General features: G+C 41.1%; 2 protein-coding genes across 11 annotated transcripts in view; one reads left to right on the forward strand and one right to left on the reverse strand.

Moving 5' to 3' along the window:
• INVS (inversin) overlaps positions 1-12,217 on the forward strand; it is a 208,053-nt gene extending 195,836 nt beyond the window's left edge. For 5 of the 9 annotated variants that reach the window (XM_063649760.1, XM_063649759.1, XM_063649761.1 and 2 more), the window contains 4 exons: positions 3,773-4,490; positions 8,389-8,618; positions 9,410-9,484; positions 11,962-12,217. In XM_063649760.1, the coding sequence (XP_063505830.1) occupies positions 3,773-4,490; positions 8,389-8,618; positions 9,410-9,484; positions 11,962-12,068 (1,130 nt within the window). In that variant the 3' untranslated portion in view covers positions 12,069-12,217. Of the gene's footprint in view, positions 1-3,772; positions 4,491-5,914; positions 8,619-9,409; positions 9,485-11,961 lie in introns of those variants that run through there. The other 4 variants (XR_010123347.1, XR_010123346.1, XR_010123345.1 and 1 more) reach the window with 4 other exon arrangements.
• A 1,225-nt stretch (positions 12,218-13,442) lies between these two features.
• TEX10 (testis expressed 10) overlaps positions 13,443-23,566 on the reverse strand; it is a 50,850-nt gene continuing 40,726 nt past the window's right edge. For both annotated transcript variants that reach the window (XM_054502118.2, XM_054502119.2), the window contains exons 12-15: positions 21,659-21,739; positions 19,868-20,049; positions 14,986-15,196; positions 13,443-13,661 (exon numbers count right to left, since the gene is read on the reverse strand). In XM_054502118.2, the coding sequence (XP_054358093.1) occupies positions 13,548-13,661; positions 14,986-15,196; positions 19,868-20,049; positions 21,659-21,739 (588 nt within the window). In that variant the 3' untranslated portion in view covers positions 13,443-13,547. The remainder of the gene's footprint in view (positions 13,662-14,985; positions 15,197-19,867; positions 20,050-21,658; positions 21,740-23,566) is intronic.

Consider the following 23,566-nt stretch of genomic DNA (forward strand, 5'->3'; position numbering starts at 1 on the left):
GTCGAGCTGAGAGGAACTATTATGTACCACCTTAAATATTTTTGAGTCTTAATAAAGGGTTGTACAACCATCCTTTTTTTTTTTTTTTTTTTAAGACAGGGTCTCACCCTGTCACCCAGGCTGGACTGCAGTGGTGCAATCACAGCTCAGTGCAACCTCTGCCTCCCAGGTTCAAGTGATCCCCCCATCTCAGCCTCCAGGTAGCTGGGACCATAGGTGTGTGCTACCATGCCTGGCTAATTTTTTGCATTTCTTTTTTGTAGAGATGAGATTTCATCATGTTGCCCAGGCTGGTCTCAAACTCCTGGACTCAAGCAATCCACCTGCCTTGGCCTCCCAAAGGGCTGGGATTTTATAAGTGTTAGTCATTGTGTCTGCCCTGATTTGATCTTTATGCTGAGGCCTATGAGACTCTTTTGCTGGCTGGAAAGAATAAAAATGTTAAAATAGTTTTATTTTCTAACCCAGCACATCCTGGGATCTTTACATTATCTCTAAATTTTGCTTGCAAACGGAGCAGTTTTTCCTTCATTTTATTTGTTTTCTCCCCATACTTTGTCATATGTAGCTTAAAAAGCAGTTGACATTTTGTTCTACATTACACCTGGAAACCTCCTGAACCGTATCTACAGCTCCATTAGGTATATTTTCTATCTTCTATGTTACTGCAGGTGACAATTTTGCCAGTTAATTCTGCCACTGAATAACAAGGTTCACTTCTCTCTAGATTCCAACAGCAATTTCTTTTCTGCTCTTCAAGCCTTCACCAGCAGTCTCTTCATTGCCTTCCCAGCTTCTGCTCACCAACCAGTCCAAAGTCAATACCCTGGATTTTATATTTTAAGACAGCACCTCTCTTTTATAGATACAAATATCTGTGTTGGTTATCTCTTGTGGCATAATAAACCACTCCCAAAACTAAGTGGCTTAAAACAACAGAAGTTTATTATTTCTCACAGTCCCGTGGGCTACCTGGGCAGTTCCTCTTCTTGATCACCTGGGCCCACTCATGAGGTTGATAGAATTTGCACAAGATATGGCCAAGATGGCTGCCTTCATATATCTGGCAATTGGTGGTGGCTGTTGGCTGTCTCTATTCTCTTCTATATGGTCTTTTGTTCTCCAGTAGGTTAGACTATCTTCCTTACATATATTGTTCTCAGAGCAGTACTCTTGAGAGAAGGCAGAAACTGCATGTTACCCAGTTTATCCATTCACCTACTGAAGAAACATCTTGGTTGCTTCCATGTTTTGGCCGTTATGAATAAAGCTACTATAACATCTGTGTGCAGCTTGTATGGACATAAGTTTTCAACTTATTTGAGTAAATGTAAAGGAGTGTGATTGCTGGATCTTATGTAAGAATATGTTTAGTTTTGTAAGAAACTGCCAAACTGTCTTCCAAAGTGGATGTACCATTTTGCATTCCTACCAGCAATGAATGAAAGTTCTTATTGCTCCACATCTCCACCAGCATTTGGTTTTGTCACTGTTTTGGATTTTTGCCATTCTAATAGGTATGTAGTGGTATCTTGTAGTTTTAGTTTTTTGTTTTGGGGGGGGCACATATGTGAAACATTGTAACAGCTCTAAGAGTCAGAGCTATACAAAAAGGTGGAGTCAGAGAAGTGTCACTCCCTCTTCATCTCTGCTATCCAACTCCCATTTCTCCTTTCTTTCCACCTCTTTCCCACTCAACTCCTGCAGGTAACCAATTTCTTTAGTTTTTGCTTTATGTTTTCTATATTTCTTTTGCACAAATGAGCAGATACAGGTATATTTTCTTATATCCCTTTCTTTCTTTCTTTCTTTGAGACAGAGTTTCGCTCTTGTTGCCTAGGCTGGAGTGCAGTGGCGCAATCTTGGCTCACGGCAACCTCTGCCTCCTGGGTTCAAGTGATTCTCCTGCCTCAGCCTCCCAAGTAGCTGGGATTACAGGCATGCGCCACCATGCCCAGCTAATTTTTTTGTATTTTTAGTAGAGACAGGGTTTCTCCACGTTGGTCAGGCTGGTCTCGAACTCCCGACCTCAGGTGATCTGCCCACCTCGGCCTCCCAAAGTGCTGGGATTACAGGCTGAGCCACCACGCCCAGCCCATCCCTTTCTTTCTTACATGAAGAGTAGTATAGTTTAGATAGCTCTTTTGCACTTAATAATATTTTACATTATTGAGACATAGTCTCACTCTGTTGCTCAGGCTGGAGTGCAGTGGCACAAATAGCTCACTGCACCCTCAACCTCCCAGCCTCAAGCGACCTTTCACCTCAGCCTTCTGAGTAGCTGGGACTACAGGCATGCACTACCATGTCTGGATGATTGTTTTTTGTTGTTTTTTTTTTTTTTTTTTTTTTAGAAATGGGGTCTCACTATGTTGTCCAGGCTTGTCTCAGACTTGGCTCAAGCAATCCTCTTGCCTCAGCCTCCCAAGGTGCTGGGCCACTGCACCCAGCCAGAACAGTTATTTTAAAGTCTGTTTCTGAAAACACATTATCTGGATAATCTATGTGCCTGTTTTATTAAGATTTTTATTTTTATTTTTTGAGATGGAGTCTTGCTGTCACCCAGGCTGGAGTGCAGTGGTGCAGTCTCAGCTCACTGCAACCTCTGCCTCCCGGGTTCAAGCGATTCTCCTGCCTCAGCCTCCCAAGTAGCTGGGACTACAGGCGTGCGCCACCATGCCCAGCTAATTTTTCTATTTTTAGTAGAGACGAGGTTTCACCATGGTGATCAGGCTGGTCTCAACTCCTGACCTCATGAGTCCCGCCTCAGCCTCCCAAAGTGCTGGGATTACAGGCATGAGCCACCGTGCCTGGCATATTTTTCATTTTAGATGTTGTATTTAATTGTTTTTCAAATCCTTTTCTCGTATTTTAAACTTCTTTTGTGTGTTTAATCAACATGTGTGTGCTAACGTTTTGAGAGATCTGATCTTGCTATTGTGTTAACTGTTGCTTATGGTACATTGTTTCCTCATGCATTTTGTGATTTTGGATTGTGAAGTCATTTTCAGAGGACCCCTTTGTGCAGCCTGAGTTGAGGGCATGTCACACTAAAGCAATATTGTGTTTGCTTCTGTGAGGCATCCTGGGATATCTCCATCCTAAGACCAGTATTTATAGTAATGTCTCCTATGGATTGAGAATAAATGAATACCAAGCCCACGTAAGGAAGAAGACTTTGGTTTTAAATTCTTATGGGAGACTCCTTACCCCATCCAGAACCTGGGCTGAAACAAACTTCCTTGTCATCTCCAAGTGCTGGAGAGCAGATTTTAAAATCTGGATTATTTCCAAAAGGTATATCCCTTCAAGAGTGCTGGCTTCATGTAGAGTCTTGGTTCCAGTTAACTTTCTTCCTGCAAGGCCTCATTTTCTGTTCTTATGTAGATGTTAAAACACTTAATAAGACCATCTGTTGCCCACTCCACCACCATTACCTGCCTAGACAGTCACTGGATCAGCTCACATACTTAATTGCTTTGATTTTCAATTTTCTCTTTGTTTTTGGCCTCCAGAGTTCCTTTATTTTCTTAAAGGCATGACAGTGCTTTCCAAAGGATATCCACTATATTTTCATTAAGGTGAGAAGGGCTTCAGGTTATCTAACCTACCATATTGCTGGAAATAGAAGTTAAACAGTTTTTTTCCTAGTCTGTAATTGCCACTATTATGGTGATGATATAGGCCAAGTCTGAATATTTTATGTGAACATACGGGAAAAATTACCTTACTCTGCAAGTTTTGGACAATATTTTTTCTTTGTTTCCCCAAGAAACAGCCAGAGAACATTCTAAAGGCCAATCTGCTTGTGTCCACTTCAGACCCAATGAAGGCAGTGATGGAAACAGGCATCCAGGAGTTCCCTCTGTTGAGAAGTCCAGAGGTGAGACAGCTGGCGATCAGCGGTGTGCAAAGGGGAAAGGCTTCATGAAGCAGCCCTCCTGTATCAGGGTGGCTGGGCCTGATGAGAAAGGAGAGGACTCCAGGCCGGCAGCTGCAAGCCTTCCACCACACGATAGCCACTGGAAGCCCAACAGGCGGCATGACACAGAACCCAAGGCCAAATGTGCCCCCCAGAAAAGGCGCACTCAAGAGCTCAAAGGAGGAAGGTGCTCCCCGGCTGGTTCTAGCCGCCCTGGCAGTGCCCGGGGGGAGGCAGTCCATGCTGGACAGAATCCTCCCCACCATCGTACACCAAGAAACAAAGTGACACAAGCCAAGCTCACAGGAGGGCTCTATTCAGATTTGCCACAGAGCACAGAGGAGCTGAGGTCAGGAGCCAGGAGGCTGGAGACATCTACCCTGTCCGAGGACTTTCAGGTATCTAAGGAGACTGATCCAGCACCCGGTCCCCTCTCTGGGCAGAGTGTGAATATTGACCTTCTCCCCGTAGAGCTCCGACTGCAGATAATTCAGAGAGAACGAAGGAGGAAAGAGCTGTTTCGCAAAAAGAACAAGGCAGCAGCAGTCATCCAGCACGCCTGGCGAAGGTAGGAAAATGGGGTGCTGCCACATCTGTGGTTCTTTGATTGCTACTGATATTCTCAACATGACATCTGTGCTCTTTGATGTTTTCCCAGTGAGTTCCATGTGGTGGCATGGTAAGGCCAATTTTATAGAGCCTACCCATGAAATTCACACCAGATCCTAGTAATTTACATTGTATAAACCATTTGGAAGATGTTTTTGCCTAGAAAGATGGGAAAGTGCTCAGGACAGCATGGGGTAAAGGAAAAAGCCCTGGGTTTGTAACCATGAAATGTGAGGTTCAGGTAAGCTCTAACAGGTTATGTGACTTTGGGCAAATCACATGGCCCCCCTGACGCTCTGCTTCTTCATCTGTAAAACAGGATTTAATAACTGTTGCACATGTCCTGTTAATATGACAGGTTGCTGGAATGAGATAATGCACACTTCATTAATTCTAAATTACTACACATAGGAGATACTTTATTTTTATTCTTATCTCTTTACTACCCAGGAACTAGTCATACTCCAAACACCTAAACCAGGGTCTGGATATAATAGACTGAGTGACTAAACTGTATTATGTAAACCTGTCTGAGCATCTACCAAGCTCAAAATACATAGTAGGCACTGGGAGTGGGGGTGAAGGCTGTCCTAAAAGCCTGAAACACACTCCCAATATAGTAGAGACAAATGCCACTACGGGATGATTATGGGAGGACTTGAGGGGTCTTATTGCTACAAATGTTCACGTCTCATAATCTCTTTCATCCTGAAAGCCTCACTAGAGCCTAAATCTAAATTAGGCCTTACAGGGATGAATGTCCAGAGAGAAGCTGGACCCATCACCAATAGGTGGGAGTTGGCCGGGCACAGTGGCTTACACCTGTAACCCCAGCACTTTGGGAGGCCGAGGAGGGAGGATCACTTGAACCCAGGGTTATGAGACGAGACCACCCCAGGAAACATGGCCAAACTCCGTCTCTACAAAAAGTACAATTACCTAGGCATGGTGGCACATGCCTGTAGTCCTAGCTATTTGTGAGGCTGAGGCAGGAGGATCGCTTGAGCCCAGGAGGTCAAGGCCACAGTGAGCCATCACCATGCCACAGAACTCCAGCCTGGGTGACAGAGTGAGACCCTGTCTCAAGAAAAGAGATAGGCTGAAGTTATGTCGCCGCCATCACTGGGGAGAGGAAGACGGATGGGGAGACAAGGCAAGGAAATAATGCGGGCAAAGGTGTATGAGATATCGAGGTTCCTGTCAGGAGAAAAAGGAAGATGTTCTCTCCTTAACATTGGTGGGGAGAAAACAAGATAGATTCCCAGGAGGTGCAGGGAGAGGCGTCCGTTCGTATCATACCAGAGACTGCCTAACCCAGAGCCAGGTGATCTAGTTTGTGCTTGCACAGGCTTTGCAATGTGTTCTCCCTCATGTCTGTTTCAGCTCTTGGCCATTAACAAAGTCCTCTCATGCCTGACTCCATGTGATCTCCCAACCACACCAGGAAGCCATCATGACTGGGAGCAGTATCCCCATTTTTCAGACAAGAGAGGAAAAATTGACTTGTCCTTTTGGTGCAGATCCAGCACTTGAACCTCTGGCTGACTCAAATCCAAGGGCCTTTCCCTTACATGATTAGTGAAGTTAGTTTTTGCTGTGGTCAAGCTAATGGAGGCGGAGATGGGCCCCATGCACTTTGCCTGAAAATAGGTTGGAGAAGGCTGCCTGGTTGGTGTCACACACATCAGGGTAACCAGGAGAAGGGTGATGTTACTACTACCAATTGTTAACATACTAGTAGTGTTTATTGGACACTTGTGCCAGACACTGTTCAAACTAGTTTTACCTGGCTAATTCATGTAATCGTCACCGATAACCCTGCAAGGTAGGTATTCTTCTTAGCCCCGTTCCACAGATGAGGAAACTGAAGCACAGAGAGGTTCATCAACTCACCAACATTACAGAGCAAGTGCCAGGGCTGGCTTTGAGCCAAGACAGTCGGCCTCGAAAGCCACAGGTGGAAATGGCCATTGCACCCCCTCATCGGGCAGTTATGCTGGGACATGCACTGGCTACCATCCAGATGAACTCTTTAAGTATTCTGGCTGAAATCTAGGATCTAAACAAGCCAGCAAGGTTTACCACGCCAGACCCCACAGCTGCTCCCTACCTGAAATGTCTCCTTCTCTGACTGTTTGACTCCTTTGAAGAGTCAGAAGCTGACAGGTCCTGTCAGTAAGTGACCAGAGTAGCAAATGAGCCTTCAGTCATTCCCCCAAGAACAGTGGGCTTATGGTCTAACATGCCCACCTGGGTAGGTAACTACACAGGCCCCCTCTGGACGTGCCATTGTACAATTCTGAGGCCCAAAGGACTTCTGGAATTGTTGCACATTGCAGAAAGCCAAGTCTGTTGACAGTAAACACACTTTTATTGATTCTATTATATTTTAACTACATTTTCTATTGTAAATACAGGAGCCTGAAGTGCTGTCCTGAAAGTGTATCTGATAGCAAACCTAAGCAGTGAGGGCTGGGGCAGGGGTCAGGGCTGGACACGTAAGTGTTCAGTGCAGGCTGTGGTTATAGGGGACAGGTGGAGGATGGAGAAAAGGAGCTGGAAAACAGGCAGGGAAGGAGTGGGCAAAATGAACCTTGGGTCCTGAGAAAATGAAACTTGATCTTAAAATTGTCAGTTTAATAACCAAGTAAGATGACTATTTTAAAGATTGAAACAGGATCCTGGACAAGCTGAGCAGGAAAGGTGCTGCTGGGCCCACTGAGGGCTGACACCATTAACAGCTTCAGCCACTACCTGGGCTTCCCCACAAGTTCTGTGCCCACAAGAGCAGAAGGTATGGAAGACAGCATTTCAAACAGGAGAAACTGAATTATAGTGCGGTAGTGCCATACTTTTCTCTAGACTTGGCTTTTTGGAAATGTGGTACGTATTCTAGTAGAGGGATGCCATGGTGTTACCCTCCAGGAAAGAAGGACGAGTCGTGTAGGCTGACTGAAATCAGCCTTTGGGGAAGGAGGGAGGGGCTGCACCAAGCGCTGCAAGGAGCTTTTAGCAGACTTAGGAAAAAGATTACTTCCCATTTGGTGCAGCCTAAATGGGATCACTGTAAAATCAGACATGAAGCCTGTTGCTCTCTGCAGCTACCTATAGGCTCACTAGGAATAAAGACAGATACAGATAATAAACATTGCTGCAGCTTTCCTTTGGAGGCCTCAAAATAGTTGTTACACAGTAAGTTTGGGAGTGCATGTGGGATAGAAAGCATCAAATAAACCCTAGATGTAAATATAGCCATCATCTCCATTCCTCACCCACTCCAAACCCACCTCCAACAGACTTATCTTAGTAAGATGCAGCTCATACCTTTACCACTCTAAAGCCCCCTTTCGTCACCAAATACACAGTGCTTCTACCACATTGTGTTACTGACTTTCTGGCACAAATGCCTGTATCTCTGCTGATGCCAGTTCTGCTACGTAGAATGCTCTTCTCTGCCTGGTAAGCTCCTATTCATCTTTTAAAATCCAGCACAAATATTAACCTTGTGAAACCTTACCAAACCATCAGTCAGTCCTGCATCTGTTTGCACAACCAGCTCCTTGCTCTTGCACAGTAGTCTCATGCCACACGTACCTCTTTACACAGCAGCCTGTTCCACTAGTCTGTGAGCTCCTTGAAGGCAAGGAATCATGATTGAATCCTAGTTCAGGAGGTGTTTGATAATGGAAAAAGAATTCCACATTCAACATGCTGCCGCCAAAATTAGGAATGGGAGCTTGAATGAACCTACCAGGAATTCAGCAAATACTACTACTATAGCTTCTAGGAACCTTAAGGAAATTTATTTTTCTCAGTACTGTGATCTTAAAGCCTCTCCTCTCCTCTGACCCAACCAGCTACAAGCTCAGGAAGCACCTGTCCCACCTTCGGCATATGAAGCAGCTTGGAGCTGGAGATGTGGACAGATGGAGGCAAGAGTGTACAGCATTGCTTCTCCAGGTTTGGAGAAAGGAACTGGAACTAAAACTCCCCCAAACCACTGCAGTAAACAAGGCCCCCAAGAGTCCATCCAAGGGCACCTCAGGCACAAAGTCCACCAAGCACTCAGTGCTTAAGCAAATCTATGGTAACTGTCCTTCTGCCTACTTTGTAGTTCACAAGTACCCCCAGAGTGCCACATCAGAATCTGAAGTAGAATTTAATTACATTGGGTAAACTTCCATTCAGATAAATTAGGTTGGTGCAAAATTAACTGTATTATTAAAAATGGTCAAAACTGCAATTAATTTTGCACCAACCTAATATTTCTCAAGCACCATTTCATTCCTGCCTCCCAGCGATACTGGGTCAGAATTGTTTGGTTTCGTGAGGCATTCTAGCATCTCAGCCCCGAGTGCCCTCAAGCTTTACTGTTTAAACCTCTCCAGACCCCTGCTTGAGTCTCCTCCTTGCATTACCCATTTGGAGCATTCAAGACTTAGCTAGACCCTGCCTGCCCATCACTTTGACTTTTCCTATGCTAAGATGTTACAGGGTTGCCCACTATGAGAATGCTCAACACCCACGCACTACAGTAAATATTTGTTCAGCAGATTAACTGCTGTAAATTGAAACATTTTCAGCTCTGCAAAGAGCCCATCCAAATAGACCCAGTGGAGTTCAAGAAGCCTTGCTGGCTCAAGAGAAAAAAAGATAAGCAAGGGCACCTTTAGAAAGATCTCCTACAGCATGAACTTTAACATTCATTTAGCAAAATCTCAGGACTTTGCCCTGGGCCTACATGGTTCCACACCATACCTAACTTATCTTGACACACACCTGCAAGCTCAAGCCTTTACCACAATAAGGAATTCAGAAGTTGGTCAGGCCAAACGTATCCCTGGCCAAAGAAAAGTAACAGTTGTTGGTTCATTTCAGGTGGTTCTCACGAAGGGAAAATACATCATCCTACAAGATCTGTAAAAGCCTCTTCTGTGCTGCGTCTCAACTCAGGTAAGGCAGCCACTGCAAAGCAGATGGTGGGGGAGAACATGGGGAAGCATTTTCCTTTGTTTCATCCCCAAAGAAGACATTAGAACAGAGATGGCCAGGGTTTTCCAATGGTCATTTGATTTCATGGGATTATTACTGTAGCCAACATCTGTCTCCGTAAGAGGCAAATTATTTTCACAACTAAAAGCTATTATTGTTAACATTAACTCCAACAGAAACAATAAATGGTAGCTATTATTGATCACTTTTACACATTTTTTCACACAAAGGAGGAAATAAATGAAAATACTGTCACTCTTCAAAGGAATACCTTGGGAATCCTTGTTCCATTTTGGTGTCACATTATGATCCCCTATTTCCTTCTCCAAGATGGGAAGAACACCATGAAGAGGACACTGAGAGCATGTACAGCCTGGGCTCAGCTATGCATGCTTTCCCTCATACAGGAGAAGCTCAGGGCACTTTCTTTTCAGCCGCCAAGACAAGAGTGTTTTACTTAGGGCCCCCTCATTCACGCCAGCATTAAATGTGGGTGATAAGTTCATTGCTGTCAGCAGCTAATGCCAGGTCCAGTGTTTCTCATAGGTGGCTATGGCAACACGCTCCACCCCGCCTCCTCGATCCACACAGTCATCCTGGAGGAACAGAGTGCAGCTGGGAAGGTGAACAATGACTGTCAGCATGAACTTTAACATTCATTTAGTTTTTGATGGGGGGCAAAAACCTGGAGGTGGGGGACAGAGTAATTACTGCCAAATCTTTAATAAGTGTTGGACAACTCATGTAATACAGACAGGCTGATCAGGGAGTGGTAGGTGGGGTAGTTAGAAACTTTCAAAGCAATCAAGGCCTACAGTCTGTTTAAAAACAAACAAACAAAAAAACCCTTTCATTATACCTGAGCAAATTGAAGAATCATTTCAAAAACAGAATTGTCAGATATCACTACCAGAGAAGTGGCATTTAGACAATCAAATACTAGCATAAATTAGATAACTGGATCATTTTTCAGTCTTAAGAGAAAAAGAAATCCAAGACTACCAGAAATCTTTTAAAATGGTGTTTAGCAGCATATAAGTTTTTTAGTTAAGGGACTCAGAAGGGACAGAGTAAATAAATTCAAATCAATACTTAATGATTTCTTAGGACTTCATATGAACAAGCAACTTATTTGTCCTACACATATTTTTGACTGGCTTAAAATCAGACAAGGATAAAATGATCTTTTCCTAACCCCAAATTTAGGAGAACACACGGTTTTGTTAGGCTCAAGCCCACCCACATTAAGCATTAACCAGTTAATGAATATTATTGCTCTCACCCTCCAACTTGGAGAGAGACCCCCCTCACCCCTGAGGTTTTAGTAGTGCCTTTACCACTTAAAAAGGAAGAAAGAGAAAGGTGGATATAGCAAAATGCCAGCTTCCTTGGGCTGTTTCTCCACATGTATTTGGGAGGCAGCAAAACAATCCCTGCTCACGTCAGTCTTCTACACCCAGCCTTGCAAACCACCCATCAAGAATCTCAGCAGAGCCTTTTATTGACACACACACACACACACACACACACACACACACACACACACACACACCTGGGCCTATCTCTTTAACAATAAAAGAAAAGAACTCCCTTTAAAGTTCCATTCCAGTGAATGGAGTAACTGTGATTATTAGTATTGGTACCCCCTGTACAAATCCAGTTTATTCTTGCTCACCTGCAGAGGGGTACACAGATGACAACTCCATTTAAGATACAGTGAAGACAGCCAAAAGCAATAGTTCACATTAAAATAATTTTGTGGAAGTTATAAAACCAAGAGAGAAAAATTGAGACATATGTTTGTTACTTTTTAAAACTACTAAACCTTTAATGTATTTGCTTATATGCTCCATAAAAAGTTAGAAGCAAAATATAGCAATGTCTTCCGCAAGGTCTCTCAACCATATGGGGCCTCAGTATCATTTGTCAAAGTATATCACTAATGTTTTCTGACTGTGGCATCCTATACATTTGTTAATTCAAAGTCATAAAAAGGCCTCAAAAATCCATTTTGATATTCCCATCAGCTTATCATTCATGAGGATCTGAATATTTTCTAACAAACCTATTTTCTAGAACAACTATTCAAAGTGTAATAGGAGAGTTAGAAGATGTGTTACCTGTTTATGTAATGTGTTACGTGAGAGACAGAGAGAGAGAATATATTTATTTCAGGCAGACTGAAGACCGAGGTTCCGGTACCAGCTCCCCAAGTGCCTGCTCTCTCTTAATCAAGTTTCCCTTGAAGACATGTCCCATATCTTGAGACTGCGGAAAATATAAAGCTATTATATTAAGTCATCCTGCCTCTACAGTAAACTGGCCCATCATCCCAGGGATAGCCTAAACCTAAATCCTTCTTCCTCAACCCAATGAACTATTCCCTTCAGCCTTAAAATTAATAACCTTAATATCTATCTGGTATTTGTTTTTAACAGTGAGCAACCTACAGTGTATACATCTCCTTGAGAACAGTGGAAGATTGAAGAACTTTTCTTATAACCTGCAATCAGCTACTCAGCCAAAAAGCAAAACAAAACCTTGACTGCCTATGGAGGAAGACTGTGTTCGGGGGAGCTGGCATAGCTAGTGCAGAGTTCAGATTTTCTGCTGGTAATCTTTTACACCTTGGGAAAACTTTAATATCTGTACCTGAAGGCTGATTCACCTAAAAATGTGTTAACTGAAAGAAAATGTCAGAATGTTTCCTTTCTGCTCTTACACAGCATTGTTTTGTCAATCAACACAGCCTGCACTGAAAAGACCTGCATAGACTATGTCTGTGCAAAGTGCCTGAGTGTCTGCTTTCACCTCAGTCTGTACGGTTGGAAATGAGAATTCATAATTAACAGCAAAATCTAAGGAAAACTATGGCTGCTGGGTTGGGATTTCTGCCAGCTAGCTGGTACTGGCTTCTTGTCTCAAGAGATGAACCTAAATGAGATAGGAAGCCTGTCCCACAGCAGCCTTCCTCTCACTACTTTCCTGGAATCTAATGCAACAAACTTATCACACACACCACATCACATCCCACTGTTACTTCAAAATTAATCAGGTTTAAATTTTAGATCAGAATCATGACCCACTGTTTGCATTTAGAAATTGTCCAAAAGACCATAGATACATTCTGGTGATTCCTTACATTTTACAGTTCCTACGTTAGCCTCTCAAGGCCACAAGTTGCCGCCGTGTCTTCTCTGAATGGCTTTCTCAGTGCTGAATACCAACAGCCATATTACAGTATCAAAGATTCTGTCAGGTAGGGTTTACAGACCAGACTGTTCATACAGCAAGGTGCTAACTCAGGCTTCAACGTTCTACTTGTATTTTCTGACCAACTTGCAGAAGTGAGCAATCTTCTTAAAATGCCATTCCTGTTGGCAGGGAAGAATGAAACAACGGCACACATCCTAGCACTCTAAGAACACCTGGTTTAAATAAAATCCAGTGATCATGGGCTCTTTCACATTGTTTAAGGGGAAAGCTGCTGTGGGAATATAGACAATAGGCATAAACAGTGATATATTTTACAAGTATTTTGGGGGTTGCCTTCATTTTCTTCCGATCAGTGCCACTTCTGTGCTAACAGTAAGAGATAGGCAATGAAGTGTTCACTTAAGTTAATTACCTTGGTTTTTAGTTTACTAATTATTATATTCATCGTTTTTGTGATCACAAAAACACAAAGAATGAGGTCTGCCTGGATGGGATTACAAAGATTTAGCCAATTTCTTGGTATATAACAGAAGGTACCACAGTATCACTCTCTATATTTTGTAAATATTTAGCTCCTATGAAATGCACAATGCACAACCACCTGTGACCATGTATCGTGTGCTAGTCCAGGAAGCCAGCCTACACATCAATAGGAACTCCCAAGCATTATTTTCCTATATCAGTGCAAAGAAGGTTCGTAAACTTCTTTAAAAGTTCAGCTTTAATGACAAAGATCTATTACATCAGTCTTTCTTCAAATAAGATAGATGTGAATAAACAACTTCAAACAGGAGGTACTATGGCCTCTTCAATACACTGTAGCCAGTGCGCTGGGCCCTTGGGGATGCCCAGTGATATAGACGTTGAAGCAGTAATGTAAGTCTGTGAGCCACTGTTCCTGAACACTTCCACTCTTCAATGTCTGGAGAGAAAAACAAGAGTAATTTGAGAACTGTACCCAAATCACTATGCTACCTGACAGTATTTTTCACACCCAAACACAATTTCCCAGAGCTTTGGCAACTGTATCCCCATCTATAAATTACCATAGGAAGTCTTCCAGGAAACAGGGAACTATTAATCGGGCATTACCACAGGCAGTGAAAATTCCTAGTTATATCCTCAAATGCTAATGGTTTCTTGTTGAGTCTGTTCCCTCCTGCACATGCTAGAGACTAATGAAATTTCACCACCAACCATCCCTTCACCCTTGCCTCTCCCTCTTGCCATTCTAGTGTCTCACGATCTTTACCCCAATGCCAACTGAGAATAACTCTACAGGGCCAACCAACAGTTTCTGTCAATCTCTTCTTTACAAAGATGGGCTGATTCTCCAGTCTGGGAATAATCCAAGCTCTTGATTTTCTTCCCTTCACTATTTCTGAATTATTCCACTGCCACTTCCATTACCCCACCCCTACAAAGGCTACTGAAAAAATTCTAATGAGCACCTGTGTTATATGCATGTAAAAGCACTATTACTTCAAAGTATCACTACGAATCTCAAGGGATAATCTGCAAATCAAACTATACAAGACACTTTTTTTAACCCCCGCAAACTAAAATCACCAAAGGAATCCTAAACAACAGAGCTGTCCCCGCCAAACAGACACAGCTGAAGGCAGAGAGCCAACCATTAGACAAAGCTGAAGTCTGCAACTTCTGATTTTCTTACTTTAGAGTGAACTAAGTGACTAGAAATTGGCCTGAAGTTTATTCCTGCTAAATAATTTCCTTAATGACAACATTTATGGAGCACTTAACAAATGTCAGGTATACTAAAAACTTTACTTGGGTTATCTGCTTTAATGATCACCAAAACACAATAAAGTTGGCATTATTCCCATTTTTACAGCTAGGAAAACAAGCTTGGATAGGTAAGAAAGAAAGAAAAAAACTTGCCAAGCTGTCACAGTTCATTAATAGAATCTGTATCACAGTCTAGGTAGGAATGACTCTGATGCCCTTACCTTTTCAAACTAAACTAAGCTTTGTCACCTTCATTTAGTTTGATTATTTTAAGACTTTTATTACCAATTCTGGAATCACAGACACACACCCCCCATTAAGTCACAGTCAGGTGCTGGACAGCACGGGAGACCCTGAGAAACTACCATATTGGGATTAATTCCTGGACTCAATGTATGGGATCCCTTTCCTCCCTCAAAACACACTCCCCCCCATGCCCCCGTCATAAATTCATTCTTATGCTAATATTGCAAAGCCTCCGGTACCATGCTTCTTACCGTGATATTCTTGATGATCTGCTGCACCAAGATCGCATTGGTCAACATATGAGTCCTGAGGGGTGCATGCTGAAGCAGCAGTCGAAGCAGCTGGCCCACAACAGGCAGCTCCTCAGGCCCAACTCTGTTCACCCTCAGGCTCTGCAGCATCAACCTGAGGACTCGAGGCAAGAGAGCCAGGATGGAGACACAGACCCCCCACAGCTTGTCCCTACAATAACAGAGACAGAAATGAGTCAGTGAGCAAATGCCCACAGGAAAAGCCCCCCTTCTATATTCCCCCAAAGTGAAATGTCCTTTTAAGAAACATGTTTTCCAATAACATTTAAGCTGAGAGCCAAATCAAGAATGCAATCTCATTTACAGTAGCCACACACACACACAAAATACCTAGGAATACATCTAACCAAGGAGGTGAAAGATCTCTACAAGAAAAACTACAGAACACTGCTGAGAGAAATCACAGATGACACAGAAAAATGGAAAAACATTCCATGCTCATAAATTGGAATAATCAGTATTGTTAAAATGGCCACACTGCTCAAAGCAACCTACAGATTCAATTGTATTCCTATCAAACTACCAACATCATTCTTCACACAATTAGAAAAAAATATTCTAAAATTCACATGGAACCAAAAAAAGAGCCAGAATGGCCAAAGCAATCCTAAGCAAAAACAACCTGACTTCACAGTACACTACAAGGCTACAGTAGCCAAAATGGCATGGTAATGGTTGAAAACAACAGACACATAAACCAATGGAACAGAAAAGAGAACCCAGAAATAAAGCCACATACCTACAACTATCTCATCTTCAACTAAGGTGACAAAAACAAGCAACAGGGCAAGGATTCCCTATTCAATAAATGGTGCTGGGACAACTGGCTATCCTTTTGTAGAAGAATAAAAATGGATCCCTATCTTTCATCATATACAAAAAATTAACTTGGCCAGGTGCGGTGGCTCACAGCTGTAATCCCAACACTTTAGGAGGCTGAGGCAGGTGGATCACGAGGTCAAGAAATTGAGACCATCCTGGCCAACATGGAGAAACCCCATCTCTACTACAAATACAAAATTAGCCGGGCATGGTGGCACGCGCCTATAGTCCCAGCTACTTGGGAGGCTGAGGAGGAGAATTGCTTGAATCCGGGAGGTGGAGGTTGCAGTGAGCCGAGATCACGCCACTGCACTCCAGCCTGGCAAAAGAACGAGACTCTGTCTCAAAAAAAAAAAAAAAATTAACTCAAGATAGATTAAGAATTCATTACTAAGTCCTCAAAAGCAATTGCAAAAAAAAAAAAAAAGACAAGTGGGCCCTAATTAAATTCAAGAACAAGAGAAACTATCCACATTTCAATAAACATGGTGTTTTTCACTAACATTTAGGCTAAGAGCCAAATCAAGAACATCATTCTCTTGGTATCTTTATAGAGCAAAATGTTTATGGTAGAGACAGGTGACCTTGCAGCTAGCCTAACCACTTCTACAAGTGTTAATTAGATGGTGCAATATTCACATGGACCTAGAGTCCACTGACTATGAAAGGCTCTGACCTTTTTGCCGCTTCTTCACCAGGAGCGTATAATCCTCCTAGTTCCTAAATCTTTCTAAGAGAACCTGACTACCTCCAGGTCTAGAGAGAGCAGCCCTTTCACCATATAACCAATTTCCCTGACTGCACATATGGTAATTCCATCTATGGTGAATAGTGAATCCATTCTAGGCCAAATAGATACTCTTATGCAGAGCCCAGCTGGGACAGTCACGTGCAAGGAGAAAAGAGAAAGCCAGACTGCAGATGTAGCTAACACAAAGGCACGGAGATATAGAGTATACAAACTAGAAGAAAAATAGAGTAAGCTGCTTTGTCTCTTGCTAAATTTCTAATTCCTAGCCCTTGGGTTTTACAAGTTACTCCTGTAATAATCAAATATTTTCATTTTCTACTTTTCTTAATTTTAGTGGATTTCAAATAACCACAGACCTTTAAAAAAAAGACAGCCAAGCTCAAGGCCAGATGGGTGAAACGTCTAGGTGAAAGAAACTATAACGAAATTCATATAAAGATATCCAACCGTCATAAAAACTGTATGTGGGATTTTAGGGCTAGGATTTTCAACAGTCAACAGTACTGGAAGCTGAGGCTTCAGAGCCCAGGTATGGAAGGCAGGGAGTTTGAACTATGCTCCTTGCATAGAATGGGAAGCCAGGAAAATGCAAATGTCAAACTATCCTACAGGGAAGTCTCCATAAACCTCCACAGAACTCCCACAAAAGACACACTTAGGGAAAAGGTATGCAGCCCAAAATATACAAGTCTGTTCAACTTGCTCCCTAAAATAAGGGAGAATGCCGACACTACAGGAAAAAGGAGCTAATGGAACTAACAAGAACTTTAAAGAAACACCAATAAACCAAGAACACGCGAAAATGACAAAATACCAAATAAAAATCCAAAACAGAAACAAATCCAAAAGAAAACAAAACAAAAGTTGATGAAATAAAATCTCAGTAGGAGGATTAAGTAAAAGAATTAGCAAATTGAAAGATTTTTAAGAGATAAAGAAGACAGAATAAAAAGCTCCCTATGTTTAAAAGGAGTTTTTAGAAGAAAATAGAAACAATGGGGGAAGATGGTTAGAAATTAATAACAACTTTCCAGACTTGAAGAAAAAAAACTGAATCTTCACATTACAGAAGCACACTATGTCTCGGGCAGGATAAATAACAAACCTACACTAGGACACATCCTGATCTGCAACACACCGAAGATAAAGAGAAAACAGTAAAAATACAGATTACTTCCTATAAGATTACTACCTACAAACTAAGAGGGCTCAGACTAACAGCAGATTTTTTCATTAGTAACACTGAGGCAAGGAGATAATAGAACAGTATCTTCAAGGCACAGCAGACACAGTACTAAACAACTCAACTCAGTCAAACCTAACTTTCTGGCTAGCACTTGTGAAATCAAAGGCTCCCCAGTAATTTGACTAGCATTCTCATCATTTTGTAATCTTATAAACACCTTCTCCAGTGGGGAAGAAATAGCCCAAATGGGAATTTTAGGTACCTAAGACTTCGGCTGCCAACTGTGCCTAATATCCTAGTAATGTTAACCTTTCCAGTACCCAATATAGAATACCTCTACAACTGGGCATTTTAAACAGGCAAACAAGTATTACACACACTTAATTTTGTTCATTCCAGCCACATGAAGTCAAAGGACGTTTCTCTATAAGAAACTACAATAGATCTTTGAAACTTTGCATGAAGTTGTTTTAGGGGCCATACTTCAAGTGACAGGAAATAACAAATAGCAATACACACACATTTCATTAAGTGGGGATATTATAAAATCTCTAGAACCCTGAGAAGTTCCTTGCTACTTATAAAGCCTTTTCTTGACCTGTCAGACCTAATGTTTGATGATGTATAAGAAAACTATCGTCGAATTTATGTTATGCATAAATTTTATAGTATATTTAAAGTGAAATACACAATTTTTTTCTATGCACATACTCTTACTGGAAAAAATTTGAATGCTGACAATAAAATGGCTAAGTTATGGTACATGCATGTAACAGAATACTATAGAGGAGACTGAGCAAACTATGGCCACAGGCCAAATCCAGCCCATGGTAAGTATTTGTAAATAGTTTTACTGGAACACAATTATACTCATTTATTTACATATTATCTATTGATGCTTTCACACTACCATGGTAGTGCTGAGTAGCCGTGACAGAGACCTAATGGTCTGCAAAACCTAAAATATTTACTAACTAACCCTTTATAGAAAGAAGTTTGCTGAACCCTGGTATGGAGAAATAAAAACGAATGAAATACAGCTGAATGAGTCAACTTCAATCAATCTCAAAAGCAATGCTGAGAGAATCAAATCACAAAACATAAATGCAGTATAATTCCCATTACAAAAAATCCACAAATATGCAAAACAAACCTGATACTGTTCACAAATGCACATAAAACCATTTTTTTTTTAAGGTAATGAAGTTGATCAACACCCAGTGATCTGGGGCAGAGGGGTATGTAGAAGACATTTAACTGTGCAGGGTGCATTAACAGTATATGTGCTGATGATATTCTATATCCAAACCTGGCGTTGGTTAAATGGAGGTTCAGTTTATAATTACCTTTTAAACTACATAAATGTTTTTTATACATTCAGTATATGTATTTTCATGTCATTTAAAAGTTCAAAAAAGACCAAAAAGGCACACATCAAAACATTAACAGCAGGTGACAGAATATTTGCCAACCTGTTAGCAGGTTTTAAAACCTTCTACAATGAACTTTTAATGGGCACACCAATAAGAATACAAGCATAAAATACTTTTTAAAATTAAAGTAAAATCTTCCCAACTATGCTAAAAGCTCTAGCCTGAATATTTTATATACGAGCAAAAGTACTAATTAAAAGCACTAGCATCTTACAAGACTTTCCTTAAATCCAAGATTTTAAAATTCCCACTCTGGCTAGCTCTAATGAAGCTCAAAACAAAATAAAAAGGTTGGTACTAATAGCACATCCTCCTAAGGGTAGAATTATTTTTCTTGCTAGACTTATAGCAATGTTAATAAAAGAAACCTCTGAAGAAATTTTATAATGCCATCTAAGTTTTCAAATTTGTAACTTAAAGGGGAAAGAAAAAAAAACTAAAAATTTTCACTACAACACAAAGGGGATTCATGAAGGAACAAAGAAAAAGCTAGCTAGGCTGACACAAACTCTCTGAAACAGAATTTAAGGTATTTGTATAACCTAATTATCTTTAACTGTCTATTTTATTATTTGGTTGGGGGAGGAGGAACAGTCGGAAAATTAAGGTTGAAGAATAAAAAATAATTACCTCTTTCTTAGATGTTCTGCTTCCCCTTTCTCTATAGTGAGCAGAAAATAAAGAAGACTGTAGCAACAAGAAGCCAGAAATGGCAGTAGAGTCTCACTAACTACACAAGTATGATCCAGGAGCTTACAGATAACACCGAAAACACAGCCAGCCGTGCTGTCAGGAATTACAGTCAACCCAACCTAAGCAGAGAAAAACGAGATTAATTACCTCTTCAAAACAGACCCGCTCCTCCAAATAAAACCAAAACCTGTTAATTCACGATTAACTTTACATCATTTCTACTGAAAACTAATATATACCTAACATATGCCACCTGCCACACCTTAAGGTCCTGTTTTCCTTTGAGAATTTAATCCCTAAATTAAATGACTTTGAAAACATGGAAACGCAAGAAGTGCTATTAACCCAATCCACTGCCTCCCCTTCATGACAAAATCTTCTAAATTGTCTATAAAATGTCTATTGCTGGTTAGAAATAACTATTTAAAGGGATTATTTCATGCACTCAAAGAAAATCTGAATACCAACAATCATAAAAAATTTTTTAATTATTCAGGCTGGAAAACTTTCATGTGGCACCACTCCTATGCCAGGTAATTAAATGTATAAATAGTTCATTTCAAAATTAGCCTTCCTCTGCACTTTGATTTAGTCATTCAGACATGAATAAACATAACTCTACCGGAGTCAGTAGGATATTACTATAGTTAACATTTGACTGCTTCACTGCCAGGAAACCCAGGAAGGGTCATTAGGGTTTGCTAATTCATCTAGAATGTACTATATGCATTGTCATTAAGGTAGAGTCTAACTTGTAAGTGTATATATACATGGTTTCAATCTCCTGGAGACTACTGTTGGGTAATGATTTTAAAAAGTCTGCAAACTCTGATGTCTTAACCTCCTCCACAGGCTGTCTGAAAATAGTGGCCAAGACTGACTGGCATACTGAACTTTTACTAGAATAATGAATGTAGTCAAAGGAGAGTCTAATTCTCTGGAGTGGAGGTAGGGAAAAAAAGTAGGCATTGTTGATGACACAGGGGTAAGGACTGGAAGTCTGACAGCAGGGAGAAAGTACTAGGTATTCAAAGCAGTACTCTCTTCCAACTCAAGGGAAGTAACATTTTAAGAGAAAAAGGAGTCTGGATGTGCCTATATTTTATCCAAACAAGTGTATTTCTCAAAGATATAATTTGGGAGCCCTGCTTTGTACTATAATACATTACAATAAAAAGCCAAAGATAAGAGTATAAACACTGGAGAAAGTTAAAAGCAACTACAGAGGTATATCTAATGTGAATTTAATACCAATGGAAATGAGACATCCAATATCAAATAACAGGTCAGTCTCAGGGTTGAGTCTACAGCTGCCAGTGACCACACCTTGTGCCGGGTTAGATGATGTGCCTACTTTGGACCCCAAACCTTCTAGGTGGAACCCAGACTTCAGTCTAGATGTTGAATTCTCAATAGACTGAGGCCAAGCACACGCGAATTACAGAAGTTGGAAAGGATGTGAAGTTTAATTTTCAGGTCCCTTATTTCGCTGATTTAGAAAAGTGAGGTCCTAAGAAGAGACTTTTCTCAAGGTCACTCAGAATTAAATTAATAACAGCCAAGAAAAATACCAAGATTCTTCAGTTCTTGCCAATGCATCATGCTGCAAGAGACTATGGTATCATTAATCTTAGAATTCCAGACATGCTCTTTCTGGGGCTGTGGAAAACTATTTTAACCAATGCATCTTGTGTTCGTTCTTAAGAGAAAAAGTTTAAGGATACTTACCAAATGCTTACTGATGGCACTTTGCAGGATGTCAAAGTTCTGACTTCGGGCAGGAATAACCAATAAACTGTGAAAAACTGCCTGTCAGAAAAGGAGAAAACCACTAACCAAATCAGAACATTTTAGGTCAGAAACAAGTTCAACAGATTCTTTTTTTTTGAGACAGTTTCACTCTGTCACCCAGGCTGGAGTGCAGTGATGCAGTCTCAGCTCACCACAACCCCCGTGACCTGGCTCAAGCAATCCTCTGGCCTCAGCCTCCCTAGTAGCTGGGACTACAGGTGCACACCACCACGCCTGGCTAATTTTTGTATTCTTAGTAGAGATGGGGTTCCACCATTTTGCCCAGGCTTGTCTTAAACTCCTGGATTCAAGCAATCCACCTACCTCAAGACTCCCAAAGTGCTAAGATCACAGGTGTGAGCCACTGTGCCCAGCAATAGATTCTTTTAATACCTACTTGCTCTACATATTAACAGGAAACATATAACAAATTACTTTAAAAATGCAAATGTCAAAGATCAAACAAATAGACCTTATATATGGCCTAATTTTCCAAATAATTCATCTACTAATCATATGTTGAATATTGAGCTAGCCCCTATTAGATGCCATGCACAGGAATAAAAGAATGAGAAACCTTCTCTTCTTTCTCATACCCCTCAAGTGGCTTACAATATACCAACATGGAGACCATACAGTAAGTCTCTATTTAACAACTTCAGCAGGTTCTCGGGAACTATGACTTTAAGCAAAACAATGTATAATGCAATCATTTTTTCCCCCAATCAACATTATTAAGAAACGTTTTTCAGCCAGGCCTGGTGGCTCATGACTGTAATTCTAGCACTTTGGGAGGCCAAGGTGGGAGGACTGCTTGAGCCCAGGAGTTTGAAACCAGCCTGGGCAACATAGTGGTACCTCATCTAGAAAAAAAAATAAAGTTGGCCAGATGTGGTAGCACGTGCTTGTGGTACCAGCTACTCAGGAGGTTGGGACAGGAGGATCGCCTGAGCCCAGGAGGTTGAGGCTGCAGTAAGCCATAATGGTGACACTGCACTGTAGCCTGGATGACAGAGTGAGACACTGTCTCCAAAAAATAAGTGTTATTCAAGGACCTGCCGTGTATGTCATTTCTGTTTCCTCAAGCACCTACTGAGGATATTAAGTGAGGGCATATTGTATTTCTATTGAGTGCTACGACAGAAAGATCTGAGTGATATGAACAAAGGGCTAACAAAAGCTTTTTTGCCCACCTGATAGAGAAATGTATCACAGAAAAATATTTATGACCCAGAAAATACAAATATCCTGTTCAATTTAATCATAACACTGCCTCCTATTCTCTAAAGGTAAAAAAGAAATCTGCACAAAAAGTAGAGAGTTAGAAGTAAAACCCCTAGTATTTTTAATTTCCTAAGTTCTCAGAAAAACAAGAAGAGTCAAGAACAGTACTAAGTCCTTCACAGATATCAGTCACAGCACAAACTCCAGAATCTGATACAGTATACTACCAAAAATGAAATATGTAAAAACATCACATGAAAAAACAAGAATGGTGGAAGGACGAATATCACTCTAGGAAGAGATCAGTCAGTTAAGTTCAAGAGAGCTGTCATCTAGCCCTGAAAAATCAAGACTTTTTATACTTGTTATTTACAGATTTGAGTGTGGTGGGGAAATCAACAGATCTATACATTATTTCTCTGTAAAATATCTTGTAGATATTACCCAGATATTTTACTTGGTAACTTTTTCTTTTATACCTATAAGTAACAATGAGAAAAAACTCATTTCCAAGGCCATCTTCCCACTCCAAAGCAAACATGGTGAATATTTTTATTAATCCAAACCACATTTGAAAAGTACACATTCAATAATGACCACTTCATCACTTCCCTTCTGCCT

The sequence above is a fragment of the Pongo pygmaeus genome, chromosome 13, assembly GCF_028885625.2.
Source record: "Pongo pygmaeus isolate AG05252 chromosome 13, NHGRI_mPonPyg2-v2.0_pri, whole genome shotgun sequence".
NCBI lineage: Eukaryota > Metazoa > Chordata > Mammalia > Primates > Hominidae > Pongo > Pongo pygmaeus.